Source organism: Aspergillus affinis (assembly GCF_023601865.1).
Source record: "Aspergillus affinis strain CMG 70 chromosome Unknown NODE_207_length_36754_cov_85_093328, whole genome shotgun sequence".
Lineage (NCBI taxonomy): Eukaryota > Fungi > Ascomycota > Eurotiomycetes > Eurotiales > Aspergillaceae > Aspergillus > Aspergillus affinis.
This window is the reverse complement of record NW_026515988.1, coordinates 14,863-36,754: the sequence shown is the minus strand read 5'-3', so window position 1 is coordinate 36,754 and position 21,892 is coordinate 14,863. Positions and strand designations below refer to the sequence as shown.

The following is a 21,892-nucleotide window of genomic DNA, read 5'->3' as shown; positions in this document are numbered from 1 at the left end:
AAAAAAAAAAAAAAAAAAAAAAAAAAAAAAAAAAAAAAAAAAAAAAAAAAAAAAAAAAAAAAAAAAAAAAAAAACAACAAAAAAAAAAAAAAAAAAAAAAAAAAAAAAAAAAAAAAAAAAAAAAAAAAAAAAAAGAAAAAAACCTATGAACAAAATGCCATTGGTAAAGCAACATAATATATAAATCGACAGAGTCTAAACGGAGAGCAGAGAGATTTGTTTATTCAGACAACACTCCAGAATAAGCACTGTCAAATAGTCCAACCCGGTGAAGTGATTCTATACTCCGTACGAGAACATCGAAAGACCAAGTTCAGCATGTACTGTAGATACTGACTCTACCAAAGTGTGGAACAGCCCAAAAACCGGCACGGGCCGTCGAAGTAACCGGAATTAGATTAGGTCGCACGCGTTCCCCGGCGGACTGCTCCCGTCAGATTCTGCACTGATTTCCTCAAGATACTCCCTATTGATAACTGGACTTGATTTAGGGACGTTAGGGATCGAAGCAATGCTTGAAAGAATCTTCTCGGTCAGCCTGTATACCTCATGTCTTGCAGAGTGCCCTAAAAAGATTGAGCTCACTGAGGTGCGAAGTACGGAATAAGCGGTGTGGCACCAAATGAAACCTCGAAAGGACAGATATTGTGTCTCCTTCCTGTTTCCTGGATTGACATCTATAGTGTTGGCATGTATTGGCCTGTTAGTCCCCGGTTGTTTGTTCAAAATGAATGCAAAGCCCTCAGTGCTCCGGGATTTGATCAGGAGCCGCATGGGGCATGATCTGACTTCGATATGATCAATGCCACTAGAAGAACCATCAATCGGCTTACTGAGTAGATCTGGTCTGTGCGTAAGTGGCGTGAATTCTCGGTTGTGGGCTCTCTCCCGTGGTCTTTGGGATAGAGACTAAAAGCCAGTCGTGTCTGTAGAGTATAATGACAGACGTTATCAAGGCACATCTATGCCCTAACCATGCTGTAAAGGCCAGACATTATGGATGAAGGCTTGGTGTGGGCTCTAAGCGCTCTTCCACTGCCAATGTTATCTCGCACTTGCAGTTGAAGGAGTATAGCGCTCCACCTCGGAGGAATGCTAGGTGGGCGATCGATCGAACTCAATTGGGGGATCAAGGTTCCGGGCCAATTGACCCAGTGTAACTCAAGGTCATAATGGCCATGATGTGAACAAGGCCAAGGTGGAGGGGGCCAAAGAGAGAAGATCCACTGTGGGCGTGGATCATTCCTTCGATCACGGGACTGTGCCTCTCTCGGTTCTTTCAGGCCGCAGAAGCCACCCTCCCTTCACCTTTCCACCACCCCGAACCTTCATCGAAACTCACATTGAAAACTCATCAAAATGGCGATTGACAAGGCCCTCCAACCGAAGAAACTCCTACGCTTGAACTACCCCGCCCTCTCTGCCCACTTCATCGAGTTCATCGGCAAAGAACCGTCCGTCGAGCACGTAAACACCATCAACACCCAGTTGCTGGATCTCATCCACAGCGAGGCTTTGCCATCCAATGTCTACAAGATATGGCTTCCTATTGCCATGAAACACTTCCCGCAACTGCTATCTACGGCTCTCCGTGACCCCATTTCTCATAACGTTCGAGCGATCGGCATCCAGCAGGTCGCCCGCTTTTCACGCACTTCCACTTGGAAATCGAGCGTGTGGGACAGCTTGGGAAACGCAGAAGGAATCAAAGATATCGTTGGGGGTCTGTCTATTGTTGAGACAGCAAGTCTCCTGGGTGCCATTGCAAAAGGCATACACCGACAGGACGATGATTTGCCCGTGCTTGTTGAGCAGCTGGTCCACCTCCTACAGCAAGACAAATCATCTCGATCGCTATGGCACCACTTAGACACGCTTTTACCTTTGTGCACGGCGTCGTATCTGGAGGATGTGTTGTCATCCATTCCAGAAGCGCGGTTGACGTCTAAGCTGCTGGCCAGAATTGCCGTGCGCCATCCAACATTGTTGCGACGTATTGCTACAGGCGGTGCCACAGTGCCAAAATATGTCCAGAAGAGCGTAACGGAGAACTGCGTCAGAGCCATGGTCGGCTCTTCTGTGCCATACACACCCGTGAAGTACCAGCCCGATACATTGGACACACTGCCAGGTATTGAATTCGCTGTAGACCTGCTCCATACGATGCTTGTGGATACAATGAAGAGTGTGAACCCGTCCCGGATCAACCCTTACATTCATGGAGCACTCCGCCATGTCTGTCGTCAAAAGGCTTCCTTCCAACATATCTTTTATTTGGTTAGCCAGGCACTACCGATTATAGCCATTGAAACCTTCAAAGATCTTACTGAGCTCTTGGTCACGGAGTTGATCCGCTACTGGTCGATTGCCAGTTTTGGGACTGCTATTGAGACAAAATCTCCCACGAAGGGGCTACCCCATCGGGAACACCCATCACGGCCGACGGTCGATGACAAAGAAAGGTTGGAGGCTTTGTTGATTGACGTGATACATCGTCGGTGTCCAGTGCAGCTATCGCAAATTGGTCGTGGCTCATTACTGTTCAAGACGATACAAACAGTTTTGGGAGGGATCGCAGCGGAAGCGCGATTGCCATTCATCAAGCTATTCTGTCGCCACTCCTCAGAGCTTGAGATAGACCTGGACCTTCCTCCGTCCATAAAAGAAAAGAAATTATTTCCCATATGGCCCCACAGCATAATGGATCTCCTGCCGCCGGCAGACATCAAACAACTCTTCGACAGAATGCTGGTAATGCACGGATGTACCGAGTATCTACCTGCACTTGATGGAGAAGGTAGCCTGTTATCATGGCCTGTTCAGTGTCAGCTGAAGGCTCGGTGTGAGGCTGACGTGGCGACGACGGATGATGATTTCCCAACGACAAAAGCCGGTATGTTCATTCCAGGACTTGTTCAACCTGCGTTTCTAATAAGAGCAGGGATTTTCGAGATGGAAAGGCGAGCAGCGAAAGACAAAGACCCTGTAATGAGATCGTACTGGGCGAACCAAGCTACAGAGACGGCGCTGGTCACCGGATCATTGGGGATTTTCAATGAAGTTATGCAATGGTCTACACGGTTTATACGGGACAGTGTACGTTGTCCATTCTACTTCTCAGTTTGCCTCGCTAATATAGATACAGGTCGTGTTCCCTGGACTGGTGCAGTCTTACATACTCGGCTCTAAGTCGTCTAAACTCTTGGGATGTGTTGAAGCGAGGTCTACAGGTGGGACCAGAACACTGGCTGCGCTACAACAACGAACAAAAGAAGCCGATAAAATTCTGATGCGCATGCTCGAGCTATTAATGAAAGCATCCAAGGAGCCACTGGACCGTGCACGAATCGCTGGTGGCATACTGACTTTTCTCGAAAGCGTAGTGGCGAATCGAATGAGATCATTGCGTCGGCACCGAAAGCAGCTGTCAGCAAGTGAGACGAATCTCGCCGGCATGATGTTAGATCCGTTGATAGAAGTCCTTCTACACTATGACAGAAAAGGAGTTGAACACAATTGGTGGACCGGAAAGGGTCCGATGCTGTCGGGACTGCACATTCAACACTTTAACACCCCAACTTTTCTTTCGTTCATGGATCGATTGATCCAACGTCGTGATGAGCTCTGGAAATCCAAGGCAGGGGAAGAAATGTTTGATGAGGAAGGCTTGTTCGATGATGATGACGATGTAGTGCCTGACGATAAGCAAGAAGATGGGTTTCCAGTGGGCCTGACTGTGCAGCATCTCATACCGTCATATTTGGTGCCATTTGCGGTGGAAAGACCAGATTCTATCCCATATGCTGCGACCAAGATCAACGATGTCCTTTTTGGTGCAGTTAAAGTGCTGATGCGCCCTGTTATAGACCCCGAAGATGTAGATGATATGGAGGTGGATGAACTTGAGAGTGTCATAACCTCATATGTCGGCCATTGCAGTCGCAAATACCAGAATCAGCGACTTATGCGTGTTTGGAAGCATTATGCGACTGTTCTCGCACCACACCCAGAACATTTATCCATATTCCGACATTGGCTTGCCGAAGTTGCTCAAGAATGGGGCTGGGAGAAGGTTAGCAGGATGATTGACTCCATTCCAATGCCAGAAACACCCTATCTAGACCAACCTTTAGGAAAAGACGTGATGAAATGGGATCCCTTCGGTCTTGCCGGACAGAAGACTGAGATAACCGTACCTCTGACGGTTCTGTACTGTCGAATGCACAGACGAATTCCACCCACCAGTGTCATCATAGAGCAAATTATTGAAGGCTCTGGTCCTGAGCGAATGTGGTCATCTGATTATATCAACCACGTTTCTCAAACTCTGGGCATAGGGGGCTGCGACGCTGTTGTTCTTTCAGCATTGCTTTTTCTCGGAACACTACCTAAACAGGCTAAACAGCCACTTCTCCCCGAGACTTTCCCAAGCTCAGAGGCTGCGCGATGGCCCCCAATTGCTCTCGGTAGCCGGTTTCTCTCGCTCGCAAACAAGAATGTTTCATATGCGGCGGTTAGCGCAATCCAAGCGCTCAGTGAGGGGATCGCGTTTGTGCCAACTGAAGTACTATACCGCTTGGTAATGTCCTTGCTAGACAACCTGAAACCAGCATCAGATTCAGGATATCCGGTGCTCTTGAAGTGCGTCGTGGAGCTCACCAAGCTGTTTCCTTCTACTGATAAGCCAGAGAAGGGCATTGATGTTATCCTGCGTATTATCGAACACTTCCCCGATGATTCAGCCTACCACCGGCACTTGAAGTTGATTAGCCTAGGAAAGGCTCTTCATCCGGATGAGGCAGTACGTCTGGTACAGTCGTTATCAGACTTTGTCTGCGAACGGCTAAGCAGTCCGTCTGCATTTGTGAAAATCACGACCGTCAAGATGGTGGCCCAACTTGTCGCAGCTGCCGATTTCATCCCCACTGGCAGAAGCCTGTCTATCTTGCAATCAATCTATGGTGCCTCGTCCCAAGTTGACGTGCAAACCGAAGTGATCTCATCGATGCTGTCCCTTCTCGAGCGAGATTCTGAAAAGGCCGATGACTCCTATTTGTTTCTCCAAAAGCTCAGTCTTTCGACTGTCAGGCCCAGCGGAGAGGAACATAGCCCGAAAGGGACCAGGGAAGAAGGAGAAGGAAAACTCCCTGATATCACTGGCCTCTGCTCTCAGCGAAACCTTGAGCTTTTCACACTCACTGCATTCCACAAGATGCCCGAAAGCCACCGCAGCCGCTACGTCCAGGAAGTGCTACTACCGATGATTGATGAATCCATTGCACAGCACAATCGTTGGATGAAAAGTTTCCTGCATCACTTTGAGGTATTAGAAAGTTCCAATATCGATTTCGGCCCTTTTGTTCCTGACACAATCGACTTTATGCTCAACATCTGGCACGACCATCTTCCTGCATCTTTCCTTCGCACTCATAGCTCCTCTGTCCTGGCATACATCACGAGCCCTATCTTTGAAACAATAAACGAGCACATCGTGAAGTCCGCAAAAGCGAGCTCCGTAGCGTATGCGTCTGCAATTCAGCACTGGAACGAGGTCCTCGGCTTCCATCGCAGGGCCAACCAATTCCACCATCTGAACTCGCTCCTCATGCGAGGCTTGAAGCCTGCCCTGCCAGAAACAACAGGTATCACCGACAAGGCCATCTGTTCGGAATATCAGTACCGCATGGGAATCGTGACCCGAAACCCAGTGACCTTCGACGCGTCCTCCAATGGACGCATCGTATCTCATAGCACCGTCATAAACGGCCTGACAAGTCTACGGAGAGTGCGTGATGACACGTCCACCAATCCACACGCTCAATACAAACGATACCAGTTCTTCAACGATCTGATGTATGAAATCTATTTGGACGTTGAGCGCGCGAGGGAAGATAAGACAGACAATGCTCTCAGTGCCAAGCTTCCGTCTACTCTACACTTGGAGACAAAGCTTCTCCCCGCGGCGCATTTCAATCCTCTCCATCCGGACCCGTCGAGCTCGTTCGCGGAAAAAGTGGTCAAACTTATTCAGCAATGTACTGATTCTGTGACTCTGTTCGAGTCTCACCATATCGACGAGATGATGGGGTCTGTCGCAGGGAACTTGGCTCTACCTCTTGCGTTGAAGCTTGGCGATGGGTTGGATGCCAACAGTACGGAGATGCAAACTTGTCTGACAGTGAGGATCGTGGCGAAGTTGCTGTCTAAGGTGAAACGGAGCGAGATCCGAGCAGATGGGAAAGTGGAGGGAATGTTGATGGAGTGGAAAAGGAGTGGGAATGAATACGTGAGTCGGATGGCGTGGCAAATTGATGGATGATTTCTGTTCAAGTTTGTGATTTTGGTTTATTGTTCTTTTGGGGGTTTTTTATTTTCATTTGGTTAGTATATAAAACCACTTAGTTTATATGCATTTCCACAATACATGATACAAAATATACACGTCTCCCTCCTAGTATACAAACAGATGATTAGAGAGAGGAAGAGGAAATCTACCTCACGATAAAGAACCCACTAGCACCAACTCCCCGATCCCTAATCTCCGCCGCCGTCGACCTCACGCCGATCCAATGCAACGGCACATTCTCAACCATCCTCTGACCCTTCGCCACAGCGCCCTGAACCCCCTCTCGAGCCCTCTCTACCAATTTCCCATTATTATACCCTTCAGGTCCAGCACCAGGGCCACCTCCAGCTCTAGGTCCAACTCCAGGATCAGGGCCAAGGTTAGGTATGGCATCCGGTCCCCAAGCGGGATGATCCAGCGCGCTTTGTGCGTAGGTCGCGTCGCATGCTTCAGCCAGGAGGGCCGTTTCGGTGGCTTGTTCGCGTGCTAAGAGGAGATCTTTTTCGGTGCTGGCGGTGGGAGGAGGAAGGTTCGGTCGGAGGAAGCCGAGGATGCGGATTTGGAATTTCGGTTGTGGTGTTGGTCGCTGGATTGGTGCTTGTGTTGGCGTTTGGGGTACGGTTTGGGCGTGGGAAAGGTATGGTTGTAGTGGCGGCGACGATGGGTATTCGTATTCGGCGTCGAAGAGACGAAGGGATACGGTTTTGCGGAGGGTCTGGGACATGTTGACGCGGGTTTGGAGGGTTGGGTCGAGGGATTGGATTGAGATGATGGCTTGGAACCATTGTTGGGAGGTCTTGGAATCGAGGAATCGGGCCCAGCCGAAGAAGATACCATGGAGGTGATCGGTGATGGAATCAGGGACTTTGGAGAGGGAGTATCGGAGGTCGTCGGTTGTTTCTGGAGACGATGACGGAAAGCCTCGGGCTTTGAAGTCCATGGGAAACGGGGCCTGGGGACCTAGATCTAACGACTCGGCGGGCTGGAACTGTCCCTGTCCCTGCAGTTGTGCCTGGTTCGCGGTTTCGGGTGCCCCCTTGATCATGCCCGCGACTTGGTTCCCGACGCCGCTGACGGTGATAGCCTTTTCGGCGGCGTATTTTTTGATCGGGCTGGGGGAGTAGGTGTCGACTTTCGACTGGACGACTGCGGCAGCGGGCCCGATGACTCTGTTGGCCGTGGCCTGGGCGTAGAGACCGAGGACCATGGCGCCCATTTCGAGAGGTAGGGTGCTTAGACTGGCACCGCGGACGGAGCTTGGGCTGAGCGAGGTCGAAAGGACACGGAAGATGGGACTCCCGCAGAGGACCTTCTTCTTGGGTCCGCAGAGCACAAGCTGGAAGTATCCGTCGCCCGCGTCGGCGGGGATACGGGCGACGACGGTCTCGCGGAGGACATGGGAACGCAGTTTATGGGATGTGTTCTTGCGACGGAACTTGTCGATGTCGCGCTGCCAGGCGCGTTCATCGGACGGGGGTACCTGGTCGGCGTGGAGGGCGAGGGAAGGGGTCACGTTGATCCAGTCGTCGTTGAGACGGAGGAGGGCCTTGGTGCGCATGCCGGTCTTGCCGGTCCAGCCTTTGCTTTGGAGCCAGAGGGTTCGGTCCGGGGGGAGGGGGGCGTCGGAGAATATGGAGAGCGTGACAGAGGTGGTGCTGCCGCGGTAGAAGACGATGCCGTGGGAGTGACGGAGGATGGTGTAGTGTTTGTTTGATTCGGTGGGGTGGGCGATGAGGCCGCCGAGGAAATGGCGCGCTTCGCCGTAGGCCTTTTGGACGGCGGAAGGCTCGGATGTCGCGGATGTGGCCGGACGGGGTGGTGTGCTTGATGGGAGGACATCGGTGGCAGCACGATGGATGGATGAATCGGAGGAATTAGGTGTGAGAGGATCGAGAAGGTTGGGGTATCGTGGTAGCGTTTGCGCGGAGACGGTGGAGGTTAATGGCGGACGGAGGTTGTTTGAGGACTTGGAGGAGCGGAGGACAGGTTGGGTTGGATATTGAGGATGTATATTAGAGGGGCCACTTGAAGTCGATGGACGATAGGAACTTTCGGAGAGGTTTGGGGCTCGAAGGTCGGGGATGCTGGGATATCTCGGTGGCAGTTGTGGGCTGTAGGCAGGCGTTAACGGGGGTTGAAGATTGTGTGCAGTTGGGGGACGAAGGTCGGAGTTGCTGGAATATCGCGGCAGGGAATGGTTCGATCCGGCGGGGATCAACGACGGAGGCAGATTCCTCGAAGGAGAAGGAGTGCGCAACTGAGGCTGGCTTGGATATCGAGGGAGAGGTCTCGCTGAAGCTGTTGGCGCATGGAGGTGATATTCAGGGGGTGGAGTGGGGACGGACGTCACACCACGGGTAACGCCGAAATCATCGTAAGGGATTGGAGCAGGAATTGGCTTCCGCCTGATGTCCGAGGCCATGACGAAGCCTAAAGGACCGGAATCATGATAGAAAAGTATCCCAAGTAGAGGATGAAGTGGTTGACAGGAGGGAATTGGCCAATGGGCAGCGCTGCCTCCCCCAATGCCGGTCGATCCTCCACAGTCACCTGACACCCCGATAAGATAAGATAAGATAATATAGATGCCTGAGGCATCAACAAGTTAGATGTGCCATCATCACTTCATGTCAGAATACTGCATACAAATACCTAGGAAGAGAAAATTGTCCAGAGGTCTTACAAGGAAAATTTTCAGTTCTCCGAGTTGGGAAGATTCTCCTGACCAAGAAGAACGGTATGTCACCTTTACCAACATTTGCACCACAAGACTGCCGGTGAAGAACAGAAACCAGAGGATACCAGAGCGACTAATCAACCAGAGCAGGACGTAAGGTGACCAAGAATCCCACGGAAACCCAGTGAATAAAAAACAGCACCACCTACCTGCATCCCTCTTCCAACCCCCACCTATTTTATCCTCTCCCACCTCCCCTCCGTCCCCTTTCCCATCGGATAGCAGTACCCATCCACGCAGCTAGTCTTACTCCGTCTAAGAGGCAATCTTGCTATCTATTATTCTCTATCCATTCTCTCACATCAACTGAGCTCTGCAAACATTCCTAATGTTCTCCTGAAACTCGAGAAGGCGCTGGACTCAAGACAACGAGCAGATCGTAAGGACGATCCCCTCACCCCATTATATGAGAACCTTTACTGACACCACCTACAGTTGCTCAGAACCATCTTTGAGACCCAGGACATCCGCCTCAATCTTGACGAGATCGCTGAGGCCTGGCGTAAGTCTTCATCTTCCTCCACATTCCATCTCTTCTACCTTCCACCTCTTCTACCTTTCATCGTCATGCTAACTAACATGTCGCAACTTTCCAGCCGGCGATGAGAAGTCAACCCCGAAGGCTCTGAGCGAGCAGCTGCACAAGTACCGCAAGAACGGAAAAGGAACCAACAAGATCACTTTTACCATGGCAAGCAAGCGCAAGGCAGATGACTCCAGCGCTGGTACCCCTCGCAAGAAAGCTACCCCGAAGAAGGCCACCCCCAAAAAAGCGACTCCGAAGAAAGGTGGAATAAAGGCCGAGGCTACTGAGGATGAGATGGTCATGGTGGGGGGGCGACGGTGGATGTGCTTAGAAGATCTTGATTAAGAGCAAGCAGAGAGTCCCACACTTCCTGGACTCGTACAAGCCGCTCGATGAAAAGATTACTTTCGATGATGATACTGATGACGAGGCAGATGACGGTGCTAACAGCGATGAAGTAGTCCTTTCATGGGCTGGACGAGAGTTCTTTTTCTCTCGAATGGTTTACTTTCTGGGGTTTTGGGAATGATTTTAGCAACGTTGAGTCTGGGGCTGGTTTTGGCACCTGGCCGGTGATGTTAAGATCGACACTCACCTAGTACAAACTGATGGAATTGGTGTTCTTTTGAATGAGCCTTGCTTAGGAAGGAATTTGTTTTTCTTTCTCTTTTCATCTTCTGGTTGGCATTTCAATAGCTTCTCATGCTGTAATTTCTAAGCAATAGTCCTCGCCTACGGTGACTTTGTTGGGAGGATTTCGTTTACACAGTTGCTATTTCGATTAAATGACCATTAATCCAATGACCTGAATTAATTTCCTGAACTTCATGAAGTCCGAGTAGATCTTTCTTGACCTTACCGAGCGGGTTTGTCTCTTGCTAACATGAAAGGAATGTGGAAGAAAGAGAGTATGCGAAGAGTGATGGTATCGTTGTGATCTTCTCCTTGGCTGGGTATCTCATGCTAATTTATAGTTATCGAGCGACCTTTCCCCAACTCCTGCCATCAACTCAAACTTCGCGCTGATTGACGAGAAATCCCAACCCTACCTCCAACATCCCCCTCTTTGACCTCGTCTCTAGAATGATGCAACGCCCTCGTATGCGACCTGATCTGTCGAAAGCGTGGAGACCAGAATTGTCGAAGACGCAGCATTCGATGACGACGCGAACGCAACTTCCGGATCGAGCTCCACGTCAGGATTGACCCCCTGATCAGTTGTCTCCTGCGCAATCCTCCGTTGGCGGTAGAAGGTCCAGCTAGACCAGGAGATGAATATAAGGAGGGTCAAAGGGACTGACGATCCAGTACACCCACGGCGGTGTTTTGGTGAAGTGGGGAAGGGTGAAAAGAGTCTATTGAAGGATGAGATCTGCCCGGCTCCAAGCGGACTATGTGTGAAATACTCACAGCAATATAGCTAGCCGGGAAGAACAGTGTCGCAAGCACGCTGAGCGATTTAAAAGAAGAACCGTCGCGTTTCGACGCCTCAGGAATCCTTTTAGATTCGATGGCAACGGAGACACCGAGCATGTTGTCGCGTTGGGACAGCAATCCGTATATCTATGAGATTTTAGGAAGATCTTAAACATGCGGGGGACTCGAAATAACTTACGGCGGTTATTTGATTATCAATTCGTCGCTGATAATAAGTCAAATCGACTTGGCGCAGTCTGAATTGCGTTGCGAGATTTCGAAGCCACTGTTCGTATTCATTTCTTAGGCCTACTGGCGTGCAAAGGGAGCTTGGAATTAGACCTTCCAACTCGTTGACTGTCTGCTGACTCAACTCAAGATAGTGCTCTAGGAAATCCAATCGACGACGAAATATCGATATATGAATCTCAGCTGCGTGGCCCAACCGAGAGAGTTCGCTATCGTGAGCCAGTGCACCGATCGCTGGAATCTCGAGCCACCCATGCTGTCCCGTCGCTTTCTCAATCGCACTCAACTAACGACGGATCTTGTGCATGTAGAGAAGATTGGTGTCAAGGTTGATTGCAAAAAGAAGAGTCATAACGAAGAGTGGGTGACCGATCAAGCGCTGCTGATGTTCGTGGAATTGTTGGAAGAGACTCTGGTCGTGTGGATTGACCCTGAGTGCTAGGACTGTAGAGCTTCTGCTCGCAAAGTCATGGTGCACCACAATCAGAGATGTGAAGCTACTGGATAACTGGATGGAGATGATGAAATCTACATATTCTCGCTTAATGAATCTTAATGATCGTATCACTGAAGGTAGGAGAGGGACTCACTGATGGAAATTGCGCTACTGGTCGTCTCATCATAGTCAATATGTCGAATTACACAGCCCGCCGAGGCTCGATGTTTCCAAGCCTCCAACAGACTATTGAACGAAAAGAAGCGTTGAGTAAGTATGAAAAAGGTTTCTCTGCTTATGGCAAGTTCTAGTTTCTCGGATGCTGATAGAAAGTCCCCATGGGCATCATGATCTGTTGGGACTGTGCAGGCAAAGCTATACGATTTTTGAGCATGAGTGTGACGGCCTGCTAGGCGAACCGAGTACTAACATCCATCGTATTTGACCTGCGAGCTCTGGGGAACTGGAAGAGGTTCCCTATGATCTGTAATCTAAATAAATTGGGAGACGGTACAGTTGCCCATACGGTTTGTTGAATCCAATTACCAATTTGATCTTCTGCTAACTCTTTTCTGGTGTATTCAGCCCGGTGAGACTGTCCAAAACCGTCGGATCAGCAAACGATCTTATATCTCAGGGCCGCACAAGATCATACAGTGTAATGGTTGAATTCCATCACCACACAAACACCTGGATTGAAATGAACGTCGTTCAACTCGTTCATGCTGGTGCCGGGCAGGGGGTAAAACAAGCGAAACTAGGAATATGATCATCATTGGAAAGTGGGCAGACAGAGTACAGCTTTGCAGGGCATTTATTGTCACACGATGTCCTTTATTTACCAGCTCGGAAGATGCCATGTGAGCGCTGTTGATTTCGCCGGTTGATTGGTGAACAAGAAATGTGGCGGCTGATGCCTGCGCCTCTGCTTCGTGATGTGTGAACGAAGCAATCTTTGGCGACAATTGATTCGACAGTAATATGGCTCCAAGTTTCTATGTTGCTCAGGCCCCAAAGGGGTCACTGGAGTGGACGTTATGAGTGCAAAATGTATCCACAGGTTTGAGAAAGTTCCTTTGAAACACGAGACCTTTTCTTGAATGATGAATCTATATGAGATCTAGGTGCTTTGATAAGCTGTTAAAAGCCTCTATGAGTTTGCTAATTAATGAAAGCCACTGATCTATTGCATCTACGCTTTTGAAAAATAATTTTTAGGTGGAATGTTTTATTTGTTTTTATTTGTTTTTCTGGTCTTTCATAATCAGCAAATCCAACTCCGACAAAATAAAGATAACAAAAGAAAAGTGGCAATTTCTTAATCCTTTAGCATCGGTTGTGAGTACTCATCGTGCTTAAAATTTGAGATACAGAAGGATGAAGGTGATCAATCACACAGCCACTCAGCCCAGTCATCGGCAAATTGACCACATCTGGTGAAGGTTCCTTATGAGAAGAGCCAATCGTTCTCTGATCATTTACCGAGGGTGAACAAGGGTGCGCTCATCCTTGCTGAAACGGCGACTGGGAGCCTCGTTGGGAACGCGAGAGCTCACCCGGCTACCGACTTCGCTGGCACCGAGGCGAGAGCCAACCCGGCTAGTGACCTCGCTGCCACCGCCGTAGCGAGAGCTGACAGTGCTGCCAGCGCCGTGACGGGAGGAAACCCGACTATGGTCGTCGAGGTGACGAGAGCGGGAGGAAACAATGCTGACCTTGGCACGAGGGCCGCGGACTGTGCTTTCATCATCGTCGCGCATACGGGAGCTAACTCGAGAGCCAGCATGAGAGCTGCGACGAGATACATCAGAGCACCGGGAAGAGATGCCGCTGACGCTATCGGAGGGGGCAAGGCTTGCCAGGGTGACTACAGTGCGCGCATCGTCGTCGTCGTCGCGGCTAGAGCGACGCGAGCGATTGGAACGGCGAGAAGAGGAGGACACCATGGATCGGCTATCAGAGCCTCTGGGAGCTTCAAGGAGATAACGTTCAGGAGTTCTGGAGTTGACGACATCGTCCTCACCAATGTTCTCAAGCCAACGGGCAACACCGCTCTTGCGACGGGACTTGGGCTGGGACTTCGTTCTGGCGGAGCTCGCCATGGAGAGATCGCTCATTCCATCTGAAACATCATCAACATTACCCGATCCTTGGATAGTGCGAGGCATAGGCAATATCGGACCACCACCACTGCTCACGATCACAGTCTCGCTGTGATGGTAATAGGAGTAGCTTCCGCCGGAACTAGGCATGGAAAGGCAGTTGGGGCAGCCACGGCAATCCGAGTTGCACATTCCGCTGGAAGTGCGAGGCATTTTGATATTGGAGTTCGAAAGCGTGAAGGTTATTTTAGGTAAGTTCTGCGGGATTCTGAACGACAAAGACTTGCCTGCAAGCTTTTCCGAGTCAAAGACACTTGTTTGTAAGTGGATTGAAGAGTTGAAAAAGTTCATTCAATTCTTTGATGCAATTGAAACGTTGAGTTTTCGAAGTCCGTAAGGAGCCGATAATCAATCTGTTGGATGACTGAGTGAGTTGAAAGTGATGGAGAACAAACGACAAGATCGTGCATCATGCCGATTTTTATAGTAACTTTCGAGGATGCGAAGCTATAGAGATGGGTTGAATTAGTGAAATGTCTCGGATATAATGAAGGACCTTTCCTGGATGAATCATAAAGTATTTACTAGCAGCGGAGGTAAACACCATAGGACCTTCTTTCAAAGAACCTTCATTCGGATATACCCCTGCAGAACGCCAGAATCTGAATTTTCTAGAAAAGACAAAGATAGTATGTAATTCTAGACATGAAACTTCCTAAATAAATAGACGCGGTAGCGGAAAGAAGCCAAGTCTGATCAAATATTGTGAATAGTAGAATATTATTGGACGAAAAAGTGTGTTCAATATGACTATCGAGATTTGATTAAAGAGAACCATGGAAGCTACTGAGCGTACAGTGATATCCAAACGAAAAATGATAGCTATCAAAAGTGTTCTGCTGTTTGGTTCATTCACGAAGACCAACAGTGCCTTCGCGGAGTACCAATAAGGGGGTAAATCATACATCTATGTATATTATATCTTCTTGTTCTTGGTTTCTGGCTTGTGAAAGCTTCTATATTGCATGTGAATACATAATGGGTGGATTTAAAAGTCCATGGAATCAAACTAATGTGAGCTGGTTCATCTTTAACACATCATGGTGGCGTTCCTAGAGCATAATGGATGAGGTTAGACATAGTCAATATTTATATTGTCTTAATACGCTGTTATTGTCTATACTAGATGTTTCTCGCTTACAAACACCTGTATAAGGGCGACGGAAGTCTAGGAATCAGGGTCATCGGGCATGTTAGGGCATGGGCTGTTCGGAATGGGTTGGCGACTACTCTTTAACGAGGAAGGGAGTTACTGCAAATTTTTACTTCGTATAGTACCATGACAAATATTCTGGGTGTTTTTGCTATGATGTAGTATAGAAAATAGAGATCTTGTATTATTTCAGGAGGGAAAAAATATTATTATTAGAAATGAGTGAAAGTTTATCTGAATCTTGTTTTTCGACTCTGATAAGGGCAGTTGAAAGAAGCCATTCTTGGGGAGACGAAGATGTTTCTGGCATCTGAGCTAGAAATAGCCCAAGAAACGGAAAAAGAAAATAGCTCAAGAAAGACCGTTCTTGAACCATCAAAGTGGCAGTGCTATTTATAGGAAGAATTGGTCAAAGAGTCATGACCTGTGGATAGCACAAAGTAGCCATATCAACGAATTCATGATCAGAATTCTACCATCCAGCTTGGGTCACCACTGGGTCTGCCGGAAGGCGCCATGAAGTCATCATACCAGCTGCCTGCGCCTGGTTTTCACTGGGGTTCACGTCTGGCATTGATGAATAATCGATGGTTTCCCCATCGTCGGGGACCGTTACCAGATCCTCAAAAGCGTTGGGAACAGGTCTCAATGGTGCACGAGGGGTTTCATTGTCGGGGCCACTGCCAGACTCAAAATATGAGACCGGGCGCGCATCCCAGGGAATATCGTCGTCATCTCCCTGATCACCAAACCGTCCCTGTTGGAGCTCCTCCCAATCATTGGTGACATCGGATTCTTCGTCCGGATTCCCATAATCAGTGAATATCTCAAAGGCAGGTACTACTTCAATATTCCTAGACCAGCGAGGTCGACTTTGCCGTGAGGCACGCACCGTCCCCTGATCAGTCAAGGCCCAGATCTCAGGATGAGGGGAACCGGAATATCCTACATACTCGGCGGCTTCTGCCAAGTTCAAGTGTCCGATGGGTTCAGTCACGGCGACGGGACCTGTGTCGTTGACCAGGGTCTCGGCAGAACGAGAGACTGGATCCTCCACCCGGGAAGTGTCTCTTTCGCGAGGCTCCGAGGGCACAGGGTCATAGCCATCCGTTATAGCCAGGCCCACGGGTGACTCAATCTCACCAACCAGTGCATCGGAGGAAGTCTCAACGCCATTCCGGTCGGAATGAGTGCCAGAGGGTCGATTGCGGACGATGAGCATGCGCTCCAAGTGCGGGAGCGAGTCAACCTCGGACAGTTCATCGGTAGAAGAGTCGAGATCAACAGGAATGTGGCGACCATTGGCCGAACCAAACTGGTAAGGATGACGAAGGGCCATAGGGTGGTCGTGATCATAATCGGTCACCACCAGCTCTGGAATCAAGTCTGACTCATTATGTCCAGGCTCATCCAAAGGACTATTTCTAGATGGCGTCTGACTAGAAGGTTGTCCGTTTGGCCCGTTTGCTGGATCCGATGCACCGTCGATTTCGTTGATTTCGTTGACATCGTCAACATGACCAGCGCCCGAGGCCTCAGAGTGAGTATCCAGTGGAATGAGCCTAGACGAAAGGAGCCCAGGGAGTTGTTCAGATTTGGTTTCCACGGTCTCACTGCCAGAGATCCCATTCGGGGCCTGAGGGGGATCACTATCCTCTCCAAAAGTAGCCGGGTCTGGCAAAGAATCCAGATATTCATTCACGGCCGCGTTTCCATAGATCAATTCGACTGGCTCAAATCCATCCTCATCATCATCCTCGTTCTCATTAGAACCATGCATGATACCATCCATGTACTCATTGTAGACCTCCTGCATGATACGCTGGAGATCTTCAGTGGTGTAATGGGGCAGTATATCTAGCTCACGCCATTCACCCCTACCATTATCATAATCGACGGGGGAAAGGTTGGCGGGCTGGAACCCCTCATACTCGGTATACCCAGGTGGAAGATTCTGCATCGAAATGCTATGTCGTGCGTTATGCTCAAGGAAAGTGACTTCATCTTCATCGGCAGCAGCAATACGCTCGTTCCTCAAGGCTTCAATTAAACTTTCCACTGCACTAGTCCAACTATCGGACATAGTGGCGCAATTTTTCTTTTTTGGGAATCTGGGGGTTTCACGGTAAAGGAACAAAGGATATTGGTCTGATAAATGGGAATGACTTTTGAGCAATGGCTAGAAATTGTGGATGGGGGTATATAAAGAACCAGTGGTGATCGTAAGGGTCTTTATAGACCATCATTATCGTGGAAATTTGACCATCACATCTTGTTTGAAGAGACGGCCGCCAGAAAGGAAAGGAAACTCTCCTACTGAGTTAACGTTAAAGTCCGTGTAGAATTGATCTACGATTGCTATCGCCATATGCTATTGATGGTCACAAAGCGTTCAAAGCGGGCAACCCCTGTAGTGCACATAATGGAAATTTCCGGGGACAAATGAAGAAAGAAAAACAACGTTCAACAACCCTACTCGGATAGCTAATTCTGTATTACACTTTCTCATCACAGGGTACACTTTTGGTGATAGTCATCTGGTTTTCTAAATTTCAGGACTATCGACTTGTAATGCCAACTATGAGGAATAGACATTTCTTGTTTCACGAAGCACATCATGCATTATTATTCAATTCAACGCATATTCAATTCACCATGGGCTTTGTTTTTTATTTTTTCATCTTTGTGCAATATTAAAAAACAAGAGATTGTCATGTAATAGAAAAGACAGACCGCCAAAATAAGATCAAACTCAAGATGAGGTCGAGTTAGCTTTAGCCATAGAGACCCAGAGGAATGTCAGTCCGTTCAAAAGTATAACTACAAACAAGAAAACCATGATCAGAAGGACCGAATCGTTGTCGATCATTTGGATCCTTTCATACAGTGACTTCAACTTCAATGTTTCCCCAACTGGCTTGGTTTGGGTAGCTTGATCATGATAACTTATGACGTCCGAAGCCGGGGCAATTGAATTGGAGGATTCAATCCCAGCAGATTCGGTTTCGATGGTTTCATCATGGAAACCTTCGGCATCCATGGACTGAGAATTGAACAGGCCTGCATCGGACAAAGTATTGACATCGAAAACCGCACGTACGACATTCTGGAGCTCAGCATCGCTCATTTCCCCTAGTTGACGCAGAATTATAGTGGCTAGGACTGTGAAGGTCTGGAGTTGAGACGCATCGATGGTTGTCAGAATCTGATATATCGCCATCACTCTTTGATCCCAATCTCTATCACCGGTCGGTTGGAATGGGAGATGCCCTGAACCATCGCTTGGCTCGCTGGCCTGTTCGTGGCTGCTCGTCTGTTCAGGGTCCTGGGGTTGCTGCGACCACTCACCAAGGCTCTCCGTGGGACTGGGAAGTGGCGGTTGGGAGATAATAACGTCTTCAGAGGGTTCAAAAGAAGAATTTTCGGACTCCTCTAGAGCATCCTCGAAGACCATCCGATAGGCAATTTCAGGCGACCCAGGAATACTGGAGACCTCGTGATGCCGCGACGATTCGTGAAAGTTCTCTGTGAGAAGATTCAACTGACTGAGTTTCGGTTGGAAGCCAAAAGCCTGTTCAAAGAGCTCAGACGGAGAGTTTCTGTATTCATCTGGACACCCCTCGAAGATCATCGGATCATCAACCTCTGCAGATCCAGGAATACTGGATTCCTCGTCATGATGCGACGATGCGTAAAGGGTTTCTGTGTGAATGATCGTCTGAGGATTAGTTGGGTCTTTGGTATCCCTTAGACTTTCAGGCAAATTCATTCCACCCTTTTCGGCTTCATCTAACTGTTCCTCAGAGCCCAGTGAATGCTGAATGGCCGGGGTTTCAACAATATCATTCTCGCGGAGAAATTCACCTAACTTGGCGCCAATATCCTTGAGATCCTTCTCGAATTCCGATACTGGGTCGCTTTCTGGATGCCCAAGATCCTCAGTCTCATCGGCGGGGTTGGGAAAGGCGTCTTTGACCTGGCTGTGCTCCTCGAGGTCCGACATTTCGTTATTTTCTAGAAACCTAAGCATCCTGGGGGAGTTGGCCAAGGCATCTGCGATCGCGTTCATCTCCTCTTCAGAATAGGTCTCTGAAGCCTGATTTGCCTCGAAATTTTCAGTAGGATCTAGGACGTCCTCTTCGTTGTCGTATAGGCTGATCGAAGGATGACTCGAGGGCCGGTGAGTGATGTGGGATTCTTGGTCGACGTTAGAAGAGGTTCTCAAGGAGCTGTTACTCTTTAAAGAACGGGGAGTTCTTGGGAGCTGGGACTGGAACGAGTCAATTTGCCCAGTAAAGTGGGACACGGATGCCGCTTCGTTTTCGCTGATATGATCATTGCCGTCCTTGGTGCTGACATCTGGAGCTCTGATTTCTTCCTCCGCATAAACAAGACTAGGCTTGTAAGGAGGGTTTGCTGAGGACTGGGACCTGCTGTGATGTTGGTAAAATCTAGACACAGCCTCCTCGTCACGAAAGGTCATCACCTTAGCTTCTGCAGTGGGCTTGGGGAAGACGCTCCTTTTGCTACTACAAGTGGGCAAAGAACGAGTATATGGAACGTCCACAACCTCGTAGTCTTCATCGTCGTCGATAGAACGTGCCCTTGGCTGGCGACGATTCACTCCATATCTAGGTTGCTGGTGAGCCATTGGTGCATCGCGATAAGTGCTTATCTTGGAATGAGAAGGTTGGAATAAGGTTGGTGCTAGTCTGCAGAGACGCAGATGAGCGCCTGTCATTCAAGGCCTATATTTATGGCTTCTCTTTGTCCCTTTTCGGTATCTGAGCGGTGGTATCTGAGCGGTGATTTCCGATTAAAAAGGCCTCGTATGTCTTCTTGAGTATGCTGGCAAACTCCATATTCTTTTTCTAGCTCTTTGTTCACTTCAAGGAATCTTCCGAAAACAGGAAAACTCATTCCATTCCCTAGGCTGTAGTGCAAATTGCCAAACAATCCAGCTGTGAGGAGGTGAATATACTCCTTGAAATAACCGCCCTTTCCTGGGCGGATGTTCCTATGGGATCCTCCCCTATGGTACGGGGTTCATATCAACCCTTTTAAATGAACATTCATTCATCTTTTTCTAGAGCGCCCCAAAAGGAAAGATTATTTTACGAATAACGAGATGCAATGTGAAAGCATGCTGAGCAATTTGTGTATTGCCAGACAGGAATGGTAAGTATGTACCTCCATACGAGCATTTTTCTACGAAGGTTTATTTCCCGTTTAGTAAAACTTTTGTTTTCGAATTGATTGTCTTCTATATGTTCCTATACAGACTTGATTCTATCATCAACGTGACTTTCCCTCTTTGGATGAGGCCGCTTTAATGAGGACGCTCAGGGGGTCGCTCACTGAGTATTTCTTATCACCGGTCAAGGCTCAGTGAGCGCTCAGGTCCTACTCAGTGTTACCTCCTGAGCCAAGGACTTCCCGATACGAACTTCCCAGTACGAACTTCCGATACGAACTGCCTGATATGGAGGACCCTCCGGTAGGCATTCCTACCTGAGGCGAAACCTCAGACAGTATATAGAGCCCCTGGATCCTCCCTCCTAGATAGACTTTCCTCCCTATGGGAAAATTCCTTGACTACGAGTCATAAACAAACTAGTCCTTTACTAGGCTCCTTTGTAGACCGTCACACCCAAGTATATCTAGCCTGGAAGATAGCCTAGATCAATACTTTCAACTTCCAGACGCAACCGACACCGTTCCTATTGATCCAGAGATTCTCGCCGATGGAGAGCTCTAGAATATCAATAAGCCACATCACGCAGCCGAGCAAGCCAGCGATCAGAGCATCCAAGAATTTGCTTGCACCTACCCTGAGCCACTACCTACTTTTCAAGGCGTCACCAATCATCTCCAGTATTCGACCGCGGGGTGTCCTAACCTGCAGGACCGCGCGCCATCCATGAATGAACACAATCGCGGTAAAGAAGGTCATCGACCACTACATCTTATCAATCACAGATATAATAACGATATTGTTTATTCTGACGTTTAAGACCAAAATCCCCGCTTTCACGCTGGGAAACCTTCGAAACGCTGCAAGCGGCCAACCAAGGGGACGATGCAATCGGAACGGTCTTCCAAACGGCATCGAACTGTCACAACGTTACAGGAATATGAACATTCCTTTACCACTTTACGGTCTTCCTTCCTATCCATACCGCTTGAGGATCGTCTACAATACATATCCTGGCTGTTTGAAGGTACCCTATCACGCTCTATATCTGATTGCGAACGTATCGCACCTCCAACCAGCGAGGTCCAGGATTCAGTTCAGAACCAGCCTCGTGGCGCCACAAAAGTACTGGATGAGAACAGCAGGAGCCGGTATTGTTCAGGAAAGGTATGCCGTGGTCGCCTGAGGAAAAGAACCTTTTATTGGAACTAAGAAGAGAACAAAAACTTCCTTGGTCGGATGTGACGAAGTTATTCTCGGAGCGATTTTTGGGAAGAAGTCAGAGTTCGATTCAAGTTTACTGGAGTACGTATCTCAAGGATACGCAGAGTTAATAAAGCATGTTGATTTATTATTGATGGACGTTTCACGGCATGGGAGTCTTGTTGTAATTGCAACATTGTTCCTGAGTGGATTCCACCTGGAGATTGATAAGAGTTTTATGGACTTGGAGTACGGTGGAGACAGAAGGCTTGGAACTCCTTATCACTAGGTACTCGCAAAGAAAGTAGTCGGGACAGCTTGCTGTGATCGTGTGGAGCTGCGATTCAGTGACTGTCAAAAATTTTAATATAGATAAACTACAAAATCCGTGAAGCCATATAGTTATTGAGACCTAGGTAGGCGGAGATAGAGGATGGATCATGGACTGCCTGAATATCCATGTATATAAT

The 21,892-nt window shown here is 48.6% G+C and overlaps 6 protein-coding genes across 6 annotated transcripts; 2 read left to right on the top strand and 4 right to left on the bottom strand.

Moving 5' to 3' along the window:
* Nucleotides 1–1,359: 1,359 nt before the first annotated feature.
* On the top strand, nt 1,360–6,319 carry KD926_004292 (uncharacterized protein; the record flags this gene model as incomplete). Its single annotated transcript, XM_053095121.1, has 3 exons — nt 1,360–2,893; nt 2,942–3,096; nt 3,146–6,319. The coding sequence occupies 3 exons, from the start codon at nt 1,360–1,362 to the stop codon at nt 6,317–6,319; spliced, it is 4,863 nt and encodes a 1,620-aa protein (XP_052950189.1).
* Nucleotides 6,320–6,491: 172 nt separating this feature from the next.
* On the bottom strand, nt 6,492–8,768 carry KD926_004291 (uncharacterized protein; the record flags this gene model as incomplete). The annotated part of the gene is made up of 1 exon (XM_053095120.1): nt 6,492–8,768. One exon carries the CDS (start codon nt 8,766–8,768, stop codon nt 6,492–6,494), a length of 2,277 nt encoding a protein of 758 aa, XP_052950188.1.
* Nucleotides 8,769–8,849: 81 nt separating this feature from the next.
* On the top strand, nt 8,850–10,138 carry KD926_004290 (uncharacterized protein; the record flags this gene model as incomplete). Its single annotated transcript, XM_053095119.1, has 4 exons — nt 8,850–8,891; nt 9,519–9,585; nt 9,680–9,912; nt 9,965–10,138. 4 exons carry the CDS (start codon nt 8,850–8,852, stop codon nt 10,136–10,138), a joined length of 516 nt encoding a protein of 171 aa, XP_052950187.1.
* A 549-nt stretch (nt 10,139–10,687) lies between these two features.
* KD926_004289 (uncharacterized protein) lies at nt 10,688–14,025 on the bottom strand (the record flags this gene model as incomplete). The annotated part of the gene is made up of 7 exons (XM_053095117.1): nt 10,688–10,868; nt 10,927–10,964; nt 11,020–11,172; nt 11,225–11,508; nt 11,566–11,802; nt 11,865–12,085; nt 13,193–14,025. The coding sequence occupies 7 exons, from the start codon at nt 14,023–14,025 to the stop codon at nt 10,688–10,690; spliced, it is 1,947 nt and encodes a 648-aa protein (XP_052950186.1).
* A 1,472-nt stretch (nt 14,026–15,497) lies between these two features.
* KD926_004288 (uncharacterized protein) lies at nt 15,498–17,108 on the bottom strand (the record flags this gene model as incomplete). Its single annotated transcript, XM_053095116.1, has 1 exon — nt 15,498–17,108. One exon carries the CDS (start codon nt 17,106–17,108, stop codon nt 15,498–15,500), a length of 1,611 nt encoding a protein of 536 aa, XP_052950185.1.
* A 669-nt stretch (nt 17,109–17,777) lies between these two features.
* KD926_004287 (uncharacterized protein) lies at nt 17,778–19,676 on the bottom strand (the record flags this gene model as incomplete). The annotated part of the gene is made up of 1 exon (XM_053095115.1): nt 17,778–19,676. One exon carries the CDS (start codon nt 19,674–19,676, stop codon nt 17,778–17,780), a length of 1,899 nt encoding a protein of 632 aa, XP_052950184.1.
* Nucleotides 19,677–21,892: the final 2,216 nt, after the last annotated feature.